Genomic DNA, 17,676 nt, shown 5'->3' on the forward strand with positions numbered 1-17,676 from the left:
GAGTTCAGATTTCATTCTGGGCAAAGTGGGGAGCTGAGTGAGCTTTGAAGGGGAACTGGTAAAAGGATCAAATTTGTACTTTAGACAAATTATTCTGGCAATGGTATATAAGATAGATTAACAGTTTGGGAGGTTGGAGACACTGGAATATAAATAAGAAAGTATTATAATCCCACAGTGGTTGTGAGAATGGAAAGTAGAGATCGGAAAAACATAGTTGTATAACTAGTAGGAGAGTCAGAGTGGGTTCTGAAATCAGGATGACTTGGAGAATAGTAGTGCCATTAAACAAGATTGGAAACATGCAATGAAAAGTAGGTCTGGAGATACAAGGAAACAGTTATAAGCTTTGTTTTATAAGCTTTGTTTTGGATGTGTTAAATTTCATGTGCTAACCCATCCAGCAGATTAGCTGGAACAGCAAGCGTGGAGCTCAGGAGAGAAATTGAGGCCAGTACTATAAATTTCAGAGTCTGCACAGAATTCTTTGCTAAAGCCATGAATTTGGGTGAAAACTATCAGAAAGCTGAGCTTTATGTTTATGAGACAGGAGGAAGAAGCAGATTCTGTAATCTAAGAAAGTCAGAGATTGAGAACTGAGGACATTTTTGTATCTTCAACACCCAGAGAGTAGAGTGATTCAGGAGTAGGTGGTCAGTAATGCGAAATACTGTAGATGGTAAAAGAGAATATGAGTTTACTATGTAAGCTGCTGGATATTGTGATTAGAAGTTACTGATAACCTCCTTAACACTGCATGGAGCACTGGGTGTTATACGAAAACAATGAATCGTGGATCACTACATCAAAAACTAATGATGTATTATATGGTGACTAACATAATAAAAAAAATTAAAAAAGGAAAAAAAGAGAAGTTACTGATAACCTCTGAATGATAAGTTTCAAAGAATAACCACTGAATCACTAGTTCCAAAATGGTGGAGGCTAGTTGCAATAGGTTTAACAGAGAAATGAGGAAAAACAGGAAGAAATTTATCTGCATTTCCATTACTCATATTTTATAATTTTTATTGTTTTTCTGGCCCCCATGACCATTTAATCAAAAAAGATTGTTGTCTTAAAAGTATTTATGAAGTATTAAATAAATGTGACTGTATTTTTTTTAAGTAGCTTAAATTTTCATCATATACCTCATCGTTCAGTGCTAAAGTCTTTTGTTCAGTGAGGTTTTATGACTGTACCAGCAGGCCTTAGGTTATTTTATTTTGTGTTTTCCAATGAATAAGGAAAGTTTTTCAATCAAATCAGTTTTTTTGTGTGTGATGAAGTGAGATCTGGTTCTAATCTATGAAGAGATAATTAAGATATTGGCATAAAACTAAATTAAATAGCATAAATTTAAATGAGTTTGTCTATCTCAGCAAATGCTTTCAAGTCCCAGTGTAAAGTACAAAGTGCTGCCATGCTTTCTGCTCCCAATTAGATACAGTCTTCTGGTCGAGTTTTACAAATTGCCAAAGCCCTGATGGAAGATGCCGGCAAATACACATGTGTGGCGACCAATGCAGCTGGAGAAACCCAGCAGCACCTTCAGCTACATGTGCATGGTAATGTCATTCCCCTGTCTTAACAAAAGAACATTTCTGTGGCCTTTTTTGAACATGATGACTCATTTTTATTCAATTACAGTGTAAAAGAAACAAGTGTTTATTTTTGTCTATATGAAAAAAAACTAGTTTTTTTTTTACGTTATTTGTAATTATAATTGCTCATATTAAGGTATTGGTTTGTCAAGATATCCGTTAAGATATTTAGGTTGTCAAATAGGATGTGCTAGAGCTCATAAATAAATAAACATACTACCCTATGTTTTTAATTATTTGAATTCTGTTAACTAATAACTTTGTACAGATAACTTTTGTTGTCAAGACAGAGTTGCAGGATTGTTCCTTAACATTTTCTGTGATGTTCTTTGCTGGCTATAAGAGGGATTTTGTAAGTAGAAGCTATCCTTGACTCAGGATCTTCTCTCATGTGCTTTAATAAAGAGTCTGGGTGGCCATGGAATAGCTCATGAATATTACAGCTTCACAAAAAACTTAAAAGAAGATTTGACCTTGAATGTGAGACTTCAGATCTCTGGAGTCTCATCAGAAAGGGTCAAGAATGGTAGGCTTGGCCTTTCCTGATTCAGCCAAATATATTTGCGGAGAGCTCTCCAAGATTTCCATGTGATACCTTCTTCATTTTCTCTAATCCTTGTGATTGCTTGTTAAACCCTTTATTCATTTACTTCATTTATTCTTCATTCATTAATTCATATATTCACTCTACATTTACTGAGCAATTTAACCTGGAAGGATGCTCCAGCATCTAGCTTGATTCCAGTTACATTATCAAAAGGCAATCAATAAGTATGAACAAATGAAAAAGTAAATAGTAAGTGAATGAAAAAATTTGAATTGGACATTGAATTCTTCTCATCTGCTTCTTTACATATTTTATTTTATTTAAATCAACTAGTTAAAAGATTCATATTATCAGTTCCCTAAATGTTTTCAATAAAATAATTTATTTTCCCCCTTTCCCCAAATATGTACACCTAATTTATGGATGTCATACACACAGACCATGTTCCTTAAGAGGACTTTTACTTTTTCATTTAGTAATTAACTTAAAGACCAATATCTGATTATAATGATCTTGAAAGTGACTTGATTGCCTTGAATTTACCTAGTGCTCTTTGGCAGCTGTCTCCAGCACATACTGAGATCTCCACATCCATTTAAGAGTGTGCTGTGGGTGGTGCTTGCTCTCCTTTCCCCCTTTCCCTACACTGAGGCTCCTTTTCTCCTCATTGTACAGGCTATTTATCTTTTCCTTTACAATAATTTCAGTCCTTATCTAGTCTCCATTGTTGTCTAAAAGGAAACAGTTAAGTGGGATAGTATGATATGCTGCAATCATCTCAGGCACCAGAGTCAGATCAATTGTGGTTTAAATTCTATGCTAACCACCATCTATGTAACCTTGACCAAACTATTTAATTTCTTTGAGTATCTGACTTGCAGAGTGCTTTTGAGGTTTTGAGGTATTAGATGTAAAATATCTCCCACTTTTACTCTCTCAGGTCTTATCAAAAAGAAGGGTGTTTTTGTTCTCTAGACTGGATTAAAATATTAAATGAAGATTGTATCTTGAAGAACAGAGTGTATGTCTCTAGAGCTGGGAAGAACCAAACTTCAGTGTCTGGGGCTCCCAGACTTCAGTGTTCATAAAAATCATATGTATTAAACATGTTAAAAATACAGCTTCCTGGGCCAGTTCCAGATCTCCTGAAACAGTTTCTCTGATGCAAATGGTCTGTATGTCATTACTCAGAGGAACATTGGCCCAGACTCTAAAACCTGGCTTAGAGACTTACTAATGTAGTCAAGAATGATTGAAAACCAGAGTTCATGAAAGAAATTAAGGATCCCATCAAATACAAAGCAACAAAGCAACAACAGAAACAAACAAACAAAAAAACAGAGTCAAGACCTAAGAAAACATAAGTCTATAAACCTACAATCTGAACATGGTAACAAAATATATGTTAGCAGGGATTGAATTAGGGTACACACCTACACAGAAAATCATCAGAGAGTGGGGCAACAAGCTGGAAGACATCTGAGTTAATGTAAAAAGAAAGAAACAGAAGGTTAGTCATTGTGAGGATTTATTAAATGCTACCAAATTGGCTGGGGAATATAAAACAATCTTCTTGATACAAATCACAAATACAGTAGAGGTAAAATACATTATAGTACCTGAAAATGTTTTACTAATATGACCTTGTCTTGTCCAGATAACAGTTCATCAGACTGAAAGGAGGATAAATGATGAAGTGAACTTCTAATCTAATTATGATCAACCTGAAAGGAAGTGATTGGCTACTGTACAGGAATCTAGACAGAAAGTACTCTTGACAAGCGATGTCACATTGGATGTAAATGGCTCCCAACTTGATTCTGTCTCCTTCAATATTTGTATTAATAACTTCAGTGAGAATTGGAGATGTTAACAAAAAGTGTAGGAATTTCTAAGGGATTAGTTGACCATAGATTTCAAAAAGACATCAGAAGTTAAAATGACAGGTTCACCTGCTGTGAAACACTATGTAAGAATAGGGTTGGAGAAGAGTGACGTAAAGACACCACACATTGAAATACTGGAGATATCAATGGCTTTCTGCAATTATATAGATACAGTCATTCAATTTCATAATAAAGCTAATTAGCCTTAGAAGTCAGTAATAGAAACTTACAGTATAAACAACAAGAAAGGAATTAGCCCTGTTATAGTCTCACTCTCTGAATTCCTCTGAAGTATTATATCCAATCCTGGTGCTATATATTAAGAGGGACATTGAAAAATCTATAGAGAAGCAACTATCATTTAATTTAGTTTTTTTATTAATTTATTTAGCCACTCTTATAGTTGCTTTCTGAGGGTTTAATCCCAGTCTTTATTGATGGGGTAACACATTCGGCAAATGAGCATTTACTATAATTGGCATCCAATGTATTCAATCCTAAGAAATTCAGCTTTCCAATTGTTTGATATTTTCCTTTCTTATAAAAAAGATTGTAGATGCTTCCATTCTTCTCAAGTGTGGAAAAAAAGTGTTTTCAAAAGGCTAAGTAAGGGTGGATTGTTTCTCCTGGAAGACATAGAAGACTAAGTCATGATCATGAGGAGAGGAACATTCTTGTGATCCCCTAGGTTTCTTAGGGGGAGTTCTGTCCATTATAGAAGGCAGGGACTCTCAGTAGGTGGTCCTTTTTGATCATCAAAGTTTCATAATTCTGAAAGTTCTGATTCTCTAGACCAAACTATGAAATTTTATCTAAACCTCGGATATTTGCCAAGTAAGACAGATGTTTCCACAAACAGATGATTACTTGGGGTCTAATGGCTCAAGCATTCATTACATCTGCTCTTAATTATATCCTAGGAAAGATTAACCAAGGTGAAGCGCCCAGAAGTGGCATGTTGTGGTTAAAAGCATGGGCTTTGAATTTGTGTCCCTATACTGCCAAGTTATAGCATGAGGACAATAGTTTTTAAATCTGTTTTTTCATCTGTAAAATGGGAAAATAATGATAATATAATCAGAAGGTTTTTGTGAGGATTGATTGAAAGACTACGTGTGCTTACAACTATAAGCTTAGCCTGATGCCTAGGTTCTAGTTATCATCTGTAAATGGTAGCTTGACAACTGTTTTGGCCAAATGCATATTTGGCTTTTGGCCCTTCTCACAGCACCAACATTTTAACAAATATATCTGAAGTTCTGGTGCCTTTACTGTTGGCTAGGAACCGTCTTGGGTCTGTATTAGTTGTCTGGTGAAAACATTAGTAGAGCACCCCTTAATTTAATTTTATTATTCTGAAGTATTTGCTTGGCTAACATCTGCTAACACCCACTTAAAAAAGGTTCCTCTATCATTTCTGTGTTTTGCTTAATAGCTCACTTGTGACCTAAAGGAGACTTGGGAATGTTGTGGGGAAATTTTTTTTTTTTAATGGATAACTTCAGTTCAGGACTCTAATATTGTTTTAGTATAAATAAATTTATTACTCATTATATCATAGTTTTGGTGGTTGGGTGGGATTAACTCACTTTTAGATCAGTTATATATTTAATTGAATTTAACCAGGATTTGAAAAAGTCAACTTACGCCTGTGAATAATTAAATTCATAGGTAAAGTCTAGCCCATGTTATGTTCAGAAGCAGGTACTGTGGTTTTGGCATGGTAATGCTCATGCAGCTTTTGGAAGAAGGAGAATAAAGAAAAAAACCAACAAGTTGAATGGAATCCAGTCTCCTTGGAGTATGTAGACATTTATGGTTAACATAAGATATTGTTACCTTACTAATGTTTCTGTCTAAAACAGTGCTCATCTAAATTCAAAATTGCAAGATGATTCTTTTAAATGCTAGAAGGGAATATATATATATATATCACAACTTCTTTATCCACTCATCTGTTGTTGGACACTTAGATTGTTTCCATATCTTGGCTATTGTGAATAATGCTCTAGTGAACATGGGAGTAGATATGTCTCTTTGAGATACTCTTTCATTTCCTTCAATTATATGCCCAGAAGTGGGATTGCTGGATCGTATGGTAGTTCTATTTGTAATTTTTTGAAAAGCCTCCATACTGTTTTCCATATGGCTATACCAATTTACATTCCCACCAACAGTGTACAAGGGATCCTTTTTCTCCACATCCTCACCAACACTCATTGTCTCTTGTGTTTTTTTATAATAATCATTCTAACACATGTGAGATGATATCTTATTGTGGGTTTGATTTGCATTTCTCTGATGATAAGTGATGTTAAGCACCTTTTCATGAATCTGTTGGTCACTTCTTAGTCTTTTTTATAAAAATGCCTATTCACATCCTTTGCCCATTATTTATTTGTTTTTTTACTATTGAGTTTGTAAGTTTCTTAAGTATTTCCGATATATGGTTTGCAAATTTTTCTTCCATTTAGTACATTGCCATTTTCATTTTGTCTATTTTTTTCTTTGCTATAAAGAAGGTTTTTAGTTTGCTATAGTCCCACTTGTTTATTTTGCTTTTGTTGTTTGTGCCTTTGGTGACATAGCCCAGAAATCATTGCTAAAACTAATGTTAAATACCTTTCCCCCTATGTTTTCTTCTAGGAGTTTTGTGGTTTCAGGTCTTACATTTAAGGCTTTAATCCATTTCAAGTTAATTTTTGAGTATCACACTCTCTTGATTACACTGATTGATTCTCATATGTTAAACCAACCCTGCTTTCCTAGGATTAGACCCTCTTGGTCATGGTGCTTAATTTGTTTTATATGTTGCTGGATTCACCTTATTAGAATTTTCTTGATTATTTTTGTATCTGTCCTCATAAGGGATATTGGACTATAGTGTCCTTTTATTGGCTGTCTCTATCTGGTTTTATTATCATGGTAAAACTAGCCTCTTAGAGTGCTGCTCTATTTTGAAAGAGGTTTGTGAAGGATTCACATTAATTTTTCTTTAATGTTTTATAGCATTCCCAGTAAAGCCATTTGAGCCTCGGATTTTCTTTGTGGGATGTTTTTTATTACTAATGTAATTTTAAAATTTGCATACAACTATTCAGACTTTCCATTTTTTCTTGAGTCAGTTTTAGTAATTTATGACTTTCTAGAAATTGTCTATTTCATCTAGATTATCTAATTTATTGGCACACACTTGTTTATAATATTCCCTCATAGCCCTTTTTAATTCTGTAAGGTTGATAGTAATGACTGCTCTTTCATTTCTAATTGTAGTAATTTGGTCTTCTCTCTTTTGTTTTGTCTTGGTCTGCTTATCTAAAATTTTGTCCATTTTGTTGATCTTTTCAAAATATCAGGTTTTGGTCTTATTGATTTTCTCTTTCATTTTTCTATTGTCTGTTTAATTTATTTATGCTCTAATGTTTATTATTTCCTTCCTTCTGCTTGTCTTGGATTTACTTTACTCTTTTCTGGCTTCTTAAGGTGGAATGTTAGATTACTGATTCGAGATTTATCTTTAATATAGTTGTTTATAGTTACACATTTTACTCTAATCATTGCTTTATGTGTATTCCATAAGTTTTGGTATGTTGTCTTTTTATTTTAATTTATCTCAGAGTATTATCTAATATCTCATGTGATTTCTCTGACCACATAGTTACTTAAGAGTGTGTTACTTAATTTCCACATATTTGTGAATTTCCCAAATCTTCTCTTGTCATTGATTCATAATTTTATTCCACTGTGGTTAGAGAACACATTGTGTATCCTTTTAAATATATTGAGACTTGTTTTATGCCTTATTGTCTGTCCTTGAGAATGTTACATGTACATTTGAGAAGAATGTGTATTCTACTGTTCTTAGATGGAGTGTTTTATGTGTACGTGTGGTTTATACTGTTGTTCAAGTCTTCTGTTTTCTTGATGATTTTCTGTTTAGTTGTTCTGCCCTTTATTGAAACTGGAATATTGATGTCTTCAGCTATTATTGTTGAATTATCCTTTTCTCCTTTTGATTCTGTCAGTTTTTATTCCATGCATCTTGAGACTCCGATATTATGTAAATGTATGATTATAGTTGTTATATCTTTTATGTGTTGAGAGTATCATTTAAAATTGCCCTACTTTGTTGCTAGTAATTTTTGTTTTAAAGTCTATTTTATTTGGTATTGGTGTAGCCTCTCTGGTTTTTGTTTGGTTACTATTTTTATGGTATATCTTCTTATAACCTTTCACTTTCAACCTATTTTTGTCTTTGACTCTGGAGTGTGTCTCTTGTAGACAACATATAATTGGGTCATGTTTTTATTTTTTATTTTTTAAATCTATTTGCTAGTCTGTGCCTTTGAGTAGTGTTTAATCCATTTACATTTAATGTAATTACTGACATGATAGATTTTATGGTCTACCGTGCTATGTTTTTTTAATTTAAAAAAAATTTTTGATATGTATTATGTCATTTTGGTTTTTATGTTTCTCCATTACTGCCTTTTTATATTAAATAGCTATTTTCTTGTATACCATTTTATTTCTCTTGTTTCTTTTACTATATTTTTTTAGTTTATTTTTTGTGGTTGCCTTGAGGATCACAATTAGCATCTAATAATGTTATACTTTGGATTAATAATTTAATTTCAATAGTATAAAGAGCTTTGTTCCTTTACAACTCTCTTCTCTTTTCCTTTCTTTGTCCTATTATTGCCATACAAATTACACCTTTATTCATCATGATCCCATCAGTATAGACTTGTAATTACTGATTTATGCTGTTGTCTTTTAAATCAGAGAGGAGAAAAAAAGTTATGCCTGAAATATAGTTTTACTGTCTCTACTATTAGTTACTTCTACTAGTGCTCTTTATTCCTTCATGTGTATTAGAGTTACTATTTTTTTTGCAGCCTGGAGGACCTTTAGTATTATGTGTAAGGCTGGAGGCTAACAATGAATTTTCTGGGTTTTTTAAATTTTATTTTCCATGAATGTTTTAATTTCTCCTTCTAAAGGATAGTTTTGCTAGAGATAGAATTCTTTGTTGATAGTCTTTTTCTTTCAGCACTCTTAATAAGTCTCCCAATGCCTTGTGGCCTCCATGGTTTTTGATGAAAAATCAACTATTAGACTTATTGAGGATTCCTGTACATGATAAGTCCCTTCTTTTCCTTGCTGCTTTTAAGATTCTCTCTTTTTCATGATATATCTAGGTGTGGGTTCCTTTGAGTTTACCCAGGTTGGATTTGTTAAACTTCTTAAATGTGTGCATTAATGTTTTCCCTCATCTTTGGGAAGCTTTCATTCATATATCTTCAAGTATTCTCTCTACACTTTTCTCTCTCTCCTCTCCTTTGGAACTTTCATTATGCATAATGCTTGATGGTGTCCCACAAGCCTCAGAGTCTCTGTTCTGTTAATTTTTCTTTGTTCTTTTTTCTTTCTGCTCCTAAACTTGGATCATTTCTAGTAACCTATCTTTAAATTACTGATTCTTTCTTCTTCCAACTCAAATATTGCACTTTTAAATTTCAGACTTTCTATTTGGTTCTTTCTGCAATTTCCAGTTCTTGATCAATACTCTATTTAGTGAAACATCATTCTCCTACTTTCCTTTAGATCTTTAAACATGGTTTCTTTTAACTCTTGGAATGTAATAAAATAGCTGATTTATTTTATTTTATTTTTTAAATTTTTTAAAAGATTTTTATTTATTTATTTGACACAGAGAGAGAGAGAGAGAGAGCACAAGTAGGCAGAGCAGCAGGCAGAGAGAGAGGGAGGAGCAGGCTCTCTGCTGAGCAGGGAGTCTAATGTGGCACTCGATCCCAGGATCCTAGGATCATGACCTGAGCCAAAGGCAGACGCTTAACCGACTGAGCCACCCAGGCGCCCTGATTGTTTTATTTTATTTTATTTTTAGAGACAGAGGGGGAGAGAGAGAGAGAATATCTTAAGCAGGCTCCACACCCAGCAGGGAGCCTGACAGGAGGCTCAGTCTCACAACCCTGAGGTCATGACCTGAGCTGAAATCAAGAGTTAGACACTTAACTGACTGAGACACCCAAGCATCCCTTAAAATAGCTGATTTAAAGTCTTTGTCTAATAAGTTCAATATCTTGGTTTCCTCCTGGACATTTTCTCTTGACTGTTTCTTTTCCTGTGCATGGACCATGCTTTCTTATTTCTTTGCATGTCTCATAACTTTTGTTGAAAAGTAGATATTTTAAATAATATAATATGGCATGAAATGATGCTCAACATCAAGAATCAGCAGAGGATTGCAAATCGAAACTACAAGGAGATATCACCTCACACATGTCAGAATGGCTAAAATGAAAAACACAAGAAACAACAAATATTGGCAAAGATGTGGGGGAAAAGGAACACTCGTGCACTGTTGGTGGGAATGCAAAGTGGTGCAACCACTGTGGAAAACAGTATAGAGCTTCCTCAAAAAAATAAAAATAGAATTACCTTATGATACAGTAATTCCACTATTGGGTATTTACCCAAAGAATACAAAAACACTAATTCGAAAAGATATATGCACCCCTATATTTATTGCGGCATTACTTATAATAGCCAAATTATGGAAGCAACCCAAGTGTCCATCAATAGATGAGTGGATAAAGATGTGATATTGTGAGATAGATAGATGATAGATATAGATAGATAGATAGATATAATGGGATATTACTTAGCCATAAAAAAGAATGAAGTCTTTCCATCTGCAACAACATGGCTGCATCTTGAGAGTATAATGCTAAGTGAAATAAGTCAGTCAGAGAAAGACAAATATCATGATTTCACTCACATGTGGAATTTAAGAAACAAAACAAAAGAACAAAGAAAAAGAGACAAGCCAAAAAACCAGACTCTTAGCTATGGAGAACAAACTGATGGTTACCACCAGAAGGGAGGTGGTTGAGGGGATGGATGAAATAGGTGAAGGAGATTAAGAGCACACTTACCATGATGACCACTGAGTGAGGTATATAATTGTTGAATCGCTATATTTTACACCTGAAACTGATATAACACTGTAACTATACTAGAATTAAAAAATAAAAATTCAAAAATAATAATATAATGTGGCCATTCTGGAAACCATATTCTCTTCTTTCCATTGTTATTGTTGTGGTAGTGGTCACTACTATTGATGGGGTTTTTGGTTTTTGTCTTCTGTGTATTTATTTAATGAGTAGGTAGAATACTGTTCCTCCCCAAAATGTTCACATCCTACTTCTAGAATCTGTGAATATATTAGATTACATGTCAAAGAGGAATTAAGAATACAGACGGAATTAAGGTTGTTAATCAACTGACCTTAACATACGGAGATTACCCAGCATTATCCAGGTAGACCCAGTGTAATCATAGGGACATTAAAAGTGGAAGAAGGAGGCAGGACTTCAGAGTGATTGGATGTGAGAAGGTCTTATGAGTCCTCCACACATCTCCATTACTGGTTTTGAAGGCGGAGGAAGGGAGGCCACAAGCTAAGAAATATAAGTGACCTCTGTAAATTGGAAAAGGCAAGGAAATAGATTCTCCTCTGCAGCCTACAGAAAGGAACTGAGCCCTTCTGAGACATTTATTTTAACCCAGTGAGACTGTGTTGGACTTCTTACCCATAAAACTGTAAGATAATAAATTTGTATTGTTTAAACTGTCAAGTTTGAGGCAATTTGTTGCGAAAGCAAGAGGAAACTAATATGGTGAGGTTTCTGAACAATTTCTGTGAAGTCTGTTTTTACAGATTTTTTAACATGCCCCTGGGGAAAAGGCTGTTTGCACTAAGCAAACTCTGAAGCCGATTAAATAAAGACAAGTCTTTTGAGTGTGGATTTCCAGGGAAGGGCCAGACAGGTCAAATAGTGACAGTTTTCTAGGAATGATGCTCTTAGGTAGCTCCAAACCCATTCTGCTTCTTTCAGTATCTGCTAGGCTGCTTTTTTCACTGTGGTTGCTAGGCTATCTGTTTTCAAGGTTACTGCTGATCTGTGGAGAGACTGGTGGGAATAGAGGGAGATAAAATGCCATAAAACTCACTGTTCTTAATGAGATTTAGCTGTTTTTCTTGAATAAGCACTTCTTGGATTGTTGCAAGTCTTTGGTTAATTTCCAGAGTTCTGAAAAAGTTGATTTTGACAAATTTTCCCGTGTTCTTGTTTCTTTTATGGAGGAATGGATTTTTGGAGTACTTACTCTGCCATTCTTGCTGACGTCTAATCTTTTTTCTTTAAGTTCTCTAGAGGAGTGAAAAATAGCGAACCCACTCCATAGCTCTTGCATTTCTTATTCTTACCATAATGTTTTATTGCAGCAGTTACATAGTCTGTCAAAGCCTTCAGTGATCACTTCAGTCCAGAAGGCTTCAAGTGAGTATTTAAATAACTGTTTAGAAGGAATGTGCCATGGACATTTTTCCTTTTCAGTTGAAAACGTCAGATAGCCATATTTAAAGGTCTTTTGTGTTTAAATGCCATATCATTCATCTGAATTCAGTGCAGAAAACAGAAACATTCTAGTCTTTTCAAGCAGGAAGGGTTAACACACTGAATTAAATGGACACAGATATGAAGGAGGATTAGGTTCTAGGCTTTGTGTTCAGGACAACCTCCAGACATACAGAGATCTGACCCACAAAGACATTTACCCTGCGGACAGATTTTAATTTTAAACTTGTTGAAAACCAGCTTTGAGTTTCATTGCCTTTTGTTGTTGTTTATGCTTGTTTGTTTTCTTTGGTATTGTCTTCTGCTTTTGTTTTTATTATTTCTTTATTCCTAACTTCTTTTGGTTTATTTTATTGTTCTTTTTCTGGATGCTGAGTTGAATGCTTAGAACACTTATTCTCATTGTTTCTAGTTTTTAATATGTTAATTAGGGCTCTACGATTTCCTTTGAGTACTATACTATACAACTATGTGACATACTATATGTTTTAATTTTAATCAATCTCTATTTTATTTTTTTCTTTATACTTTTATCTTGATTTCCTCTTTAATGTTTTCCCCTTGTAAAGAGCTTTATATTTTTGTTTTTGATTTCTACTCATTTTTATTATAGTTTTATTAAATTGTGGCTATAAATGATTTTGTGGCCTAATATATAGTCAGTTTTGAACATATTCTATTGGCATTTGCAAAAATGTATATTCCTTGTTAACTATAAGTGTACATACACACTCACAGTCTGGATGGGTAATTTTATCTTTCAAATTCTTTAAAACCTAATTTTTGTTTCACTATAATCAATTCCTGAGAAAGGTGCACTAAAATATACTACTTTTAGATTTTTCAAAATTTTCCTGCTCTTTAACAATTTTGCTTTATTATTCAATGCATAAAGCATTTATAATGGATTTTTCATGAATCGTGACATTTTAGGCAATAGAAAGCACGTTGCTTTGGCATGTTTAATGATTTTTGCTTAGTATACCAGTGTGTCAGAAATTGATGTCACCCTATTGTCCTGGCATATCTTTGCCCAGCTCTTTATTGTCAGTATTTTTGTGAGTTTTTTAATTTATGCTCTATATCCACTTGGACTTTTTTATTAAATAAAATAGTGTTGGGGGCACCTGAGTGTCTCAGTTGGTTAAGCGTCTGCTTTTAGCTCAGGTCCTGATCCCAGGGTCCTGGGATCGAGCCTTACTTCTGGCTCCCTACTCAGTGGGGAGCCTGCTTCTCCCTCTCCCTCAATCTCCCAGCTTGTGCTCTTACTCTCACCCTCCCTCTATCTCAAAATAAATAGATAAAATCTTTAAAAAAATAGTGTTGGGGTGCCTGGGTGGCTCAGTCAGTTAAGCGTCTGACTCTTGATTTCAGTTCAGGTCATGGTCTCTGGGTCAAGGGATAGAGCCTGCATTGGGGTCTTTGCTTAGCAGGGAGTCTGCTTAGGATTCTCTCTCTCCCTCTGCCCCTCCCCCCAATAAATAAATCGTTAAAAATAAAAAATAAAGAAAATAGTGTTAACGCACAGATATGTTGGCTCTTTGTCTATTGAGTAAAAAACTAAGCTCATTCACATTTATGCTCTTGATTTACATAGTTGATTTTATTTCTTATTTAGTTCTCCTTTCTCCTTTCCTCGTCTGTTTTTACTAGATTAATGAATAGATTGATTGCTTGATTGTATATGGGTTGAGGTTGAAGGGCTCCACTGCATTAAATGAGTCAAATTTAAAATGTAGTTTTTCTATAAACTTCAAATACTAACTTACATCTACAGCATCTTCTCACAGTATGATAAGGCCTCTAGGTTACTTGTGAGTTTTTCATCCTGGCATTCTTCCTATACTCCTTGAGATAGTGTTAGAAACATAGCGCATTGCTATTCTATGTTGTTATTCCTTTTATTCCTGTATGCCTCTCAGACTTTCCAAATTCCTACTTTATTATATGCACATTAAATAAATTTAATTTATTTAAAATTATTTAATAAATTTATTTAAAATTATTTCTATTTTATTTTACTAACAATTTAATTATAACTTTTATATCAAAAGAAAAAACTGCTACTAAACAAAAAAAAAGATTCTAATTTTTCTGAAATGGTTTAAGATAGTACTATCTGATGAACAAACAATGAATCATGGAACACTACACCAAAACAAATTATGTAATATATGGTGATTAACATAACAATAAAAAATTTAAAAAAAGAAAAAAAAAGATAGTACTATCTGAAGATAAAGTCAGATATTATGAGAAATATTGATTTCTCTTTTACTGGAAGAGTTCAAATGGGATAGCTTATTTCTTTTCTTTTTTATATTTTTTGTTATGTTAATCACCATACATTACATCATTAGTTTTTGATGTAGTGTTCCATGATTCATTGTTTGTGCCTAACACCCAGTGCTCCACGCAGAACATGCCCTCTTTAATACTCATCACCAGGCTAACCCATCCTCCCACCCTCTCCCCTCTAGAACCCTCAGTTTGTTTTTCAGAGTCCATCGTCTCTCATGGTTCGTCTCCCCCTCTGACTTACTCCCCTTCATTCTTCTCCTCCTGCTATCTTCTTCTTTTTCTTCTTTCTTAACATATGTTGCATTATTTGTTTCAGAGGTACAGATCTGTGATTCAACAGTATTGCACAATTCACAGCGCTCACCATAGCACATACCCTCCCCAATGCCTATCACCCAGCCAACCCATCCCTCCCACCCCCCACCACTCCAGCAACCCTCAGTTTGTTTCCTGAGATTAAGAATTCCTCATATCGGTGAGGTCATATGATACATGTCTTTCTCTGATTGACTTATTTCACTCAGCATAACAGCCTCCAGTTCTATCCACATCGTTGCAAATGGCAAGATCTCATTCCTTTTGATGGCTGCATAATATTCCATTGTGTATATAGACCACTTCTTCTTTATCCATTCATCTGTCGTTGGACATCTTGGCTCTTTCCACAGTTTGGCTATTGTGGACATTGCTGCTATAAACATCAGGGTGTACGTACCCCTTTGGATCCCTACATTTGTATCTTTGGGGTAAATACCCAGTAGTGCAATTCCTGGATCGTATGGTAGCTCTATTTTCAACTTTTTGAGGAACCTCCATACTGTTTTCCAGAGTGGCTGCACCAGCTTGCATTCCCACCAACCGTGGAGGAGGGTTCCCCTTTCTCCACATCCCCACCAACATCTGTCGTTTCCTAACTTGTTAATTTTAGCCGTTCTGACTGGTGTGAGGTGATATCTCGTTCAGGTTTTGATTTGGATTTCCCTGATGCCGAGCGATGTTGAGCACTTTTTCATGTGTCTGTTGGCCATTTGGATGTCTTCTTTGGAAAAATGTCTGTTCATGTCTTCTGCCCATTTCTTGATTGGATTATTTGTTCTTTGGGTGTTGAGTTTGATACGTTCTTTATAGATTTTGGATCCTAGCCCCTTTTTTTTTAAAGATTTTATTTATTTATTTGAGAGAGAGGGAATAAGAGATAGAGAGCACAAGAGGGAAGAGGGTCAGAGGGAGAAGCAGACTCCCTGCTGAGCAGGGAGCCTGATGCGGGACTCGATCCCGGGACCCCAGGATAATGACCTGAGCCGAAGGCAGTCGCCCAACCAACTGAGCCACCCAGGCACCCTGGATACTAGCCCTTTATCTAATATGTCATTTGCAAATATCTTCTCCCATTCTGTCGGTTGTCTTTTGGTTTTGTGGACTGTTTCTTTTGCTGTGCAAAAGCTTTTTATCTTCATGAAATTCCAATAGTTCATTTTTGCCCTTGCTTCCCTTGCCTTTGGCGATGTTTCTAGGAAGACGTTGCTGCAGCTGAGGTCGAAGAGGTTGCTACCTGTGTTCTCCTTTAGGATTTTGATGGACTCCTGTCTCACGTTTAGGTCTTTCAACCATTTCAAGTCTATTTTTGTGTGTGGTGTAAGGAAACGGTCCAGTTTCATTCTTCTGCATGTGGCTGTCCAATTTTCCCAACACCATTTGTTGAAGAGACTGTCTTTTTCCATTGGACATTCTTTCCTGCTTTGTCAAAGATGAGTTGACCATAGAGTTGAGGGTCCATTTCTGGGCTCTCTATTCTGTTCCATTGATCTATGTGTCTGTTTTTGTGCCAGTACCATTCTGTCTTGATGATGACAGGTTTGTAATAGAGCTGGAAGTCCGGAATTGTGATGCCGCCAGCTTTGCTTTTCTTTTTCAATATTCCTCTGGCTATTCGGGGTCTCTTCTGGTTCCATACAAATTTTAGGATTATTTGTTCCATTTCTTTGAAAAAAGTGGATGGTATTTTGATGGGGATTGCATTGAATGTGTAGATTGCTCTAGGTAGCATTGACATCTTCACAATGTTTGTTCTTCCAATCCATGAGCATGGAATGTTTTTCCATTTCTTTGTGTCTTCTTCAATTTCTTTCCTGAGTATTTTATAGTTTTCTGAGTACAGATCCTTTGCCTCTTTGGTTAAATTTATTCCTAGGTATCTTATGGTTTTGGGTGCAATTGTAAATGGGATCGACTCCTTGATTTGTCTCTCTTCTGTCTTGTTGTTGGTGTATAGGAATGCCACTGATTTCTGTGCATTGATTTTATATCCTGCTACTTTACTGAATTCCGGTATGAGTTCTAGCAGTTTTGGGGTGGAGTCTTTTGGGTTTTCCACATAAAGTATCATATCATCTGCAAAGAGTGAGAGTTTGACTTCCTCTTTGCCGATTTGGATGCCTTTGATTTCTTTTTGTTGTCTGATTGCTGTGGCTAGGACTTCTAATACTATGTTGAATAGCAGTGGTGATAGTGGACATCCCTGCCGCAATCCCGACCTTAGGGGAAAAGTTCTCACCTTTTCCCCATTGAGAATGATATTCGCTGTAGGTTTCTCATAGATGGTTTTTATGATATTGAGGTATATACCCTCCCTTTTTGATGGGGTCTTTGTCTGGTTTTGGGATCAAGGTAAAGGTGGCCTCATAAAACGAGTTTGGAAGTTTTCCTTCCATTTCTATTTTTTGGAACAGTTTCAGGAGAATAGGTATTAATTCTTCTTTAAATGTCTGATAGAATCCCCCTGGGAAGCCATCTGGCCCTGGGCTTTGGTTTGTTGGGAGACTTTTTTTTTTTTTTTTTTAAAGATTTTCTTTATTTATTCATGAGAGACAGAGGGAGAGAGAGAGAGA

At 35.1% G+C, this 17,676-nt stretch overlaps 1 protein-coding gene across 1 annotated transcript in view; it reads left to right on the forward strand.

The window, feature by feature from the left end:
• The window catches only part of HMCN1 (hemicentin 1), a 471,707-nt gene that overhangs the window by 289,311 nt on the left and 164,720 nt on the right, over positions 1-17,676 (forward strand). The window contains exon 36 of the mRNA XM_027611279.2: positions 1,445-1,568. Coding sequence (XP_027467080.1) covers positions 1,445-1,568 — 124 coding nt within the window. The remainder of the gene's footprint in view (positions 1-1,444; positions 1,569-17,676) is intronic.

This window comes from Zalophus californianus, chromosome 10 (assembly GCF_009762305.2).
Source record: "Zalophus californianus isolate mZalCal1 chromosome 10, mZalCal1.pri.v2, whole genome shotgun sequence".
Classification (NCBI taxonomy): Eukaryota; Metazoa; Chordata; class Mammalia; order Carnivora; family Otariidae; genus Zalophus; species Zalophus californianus.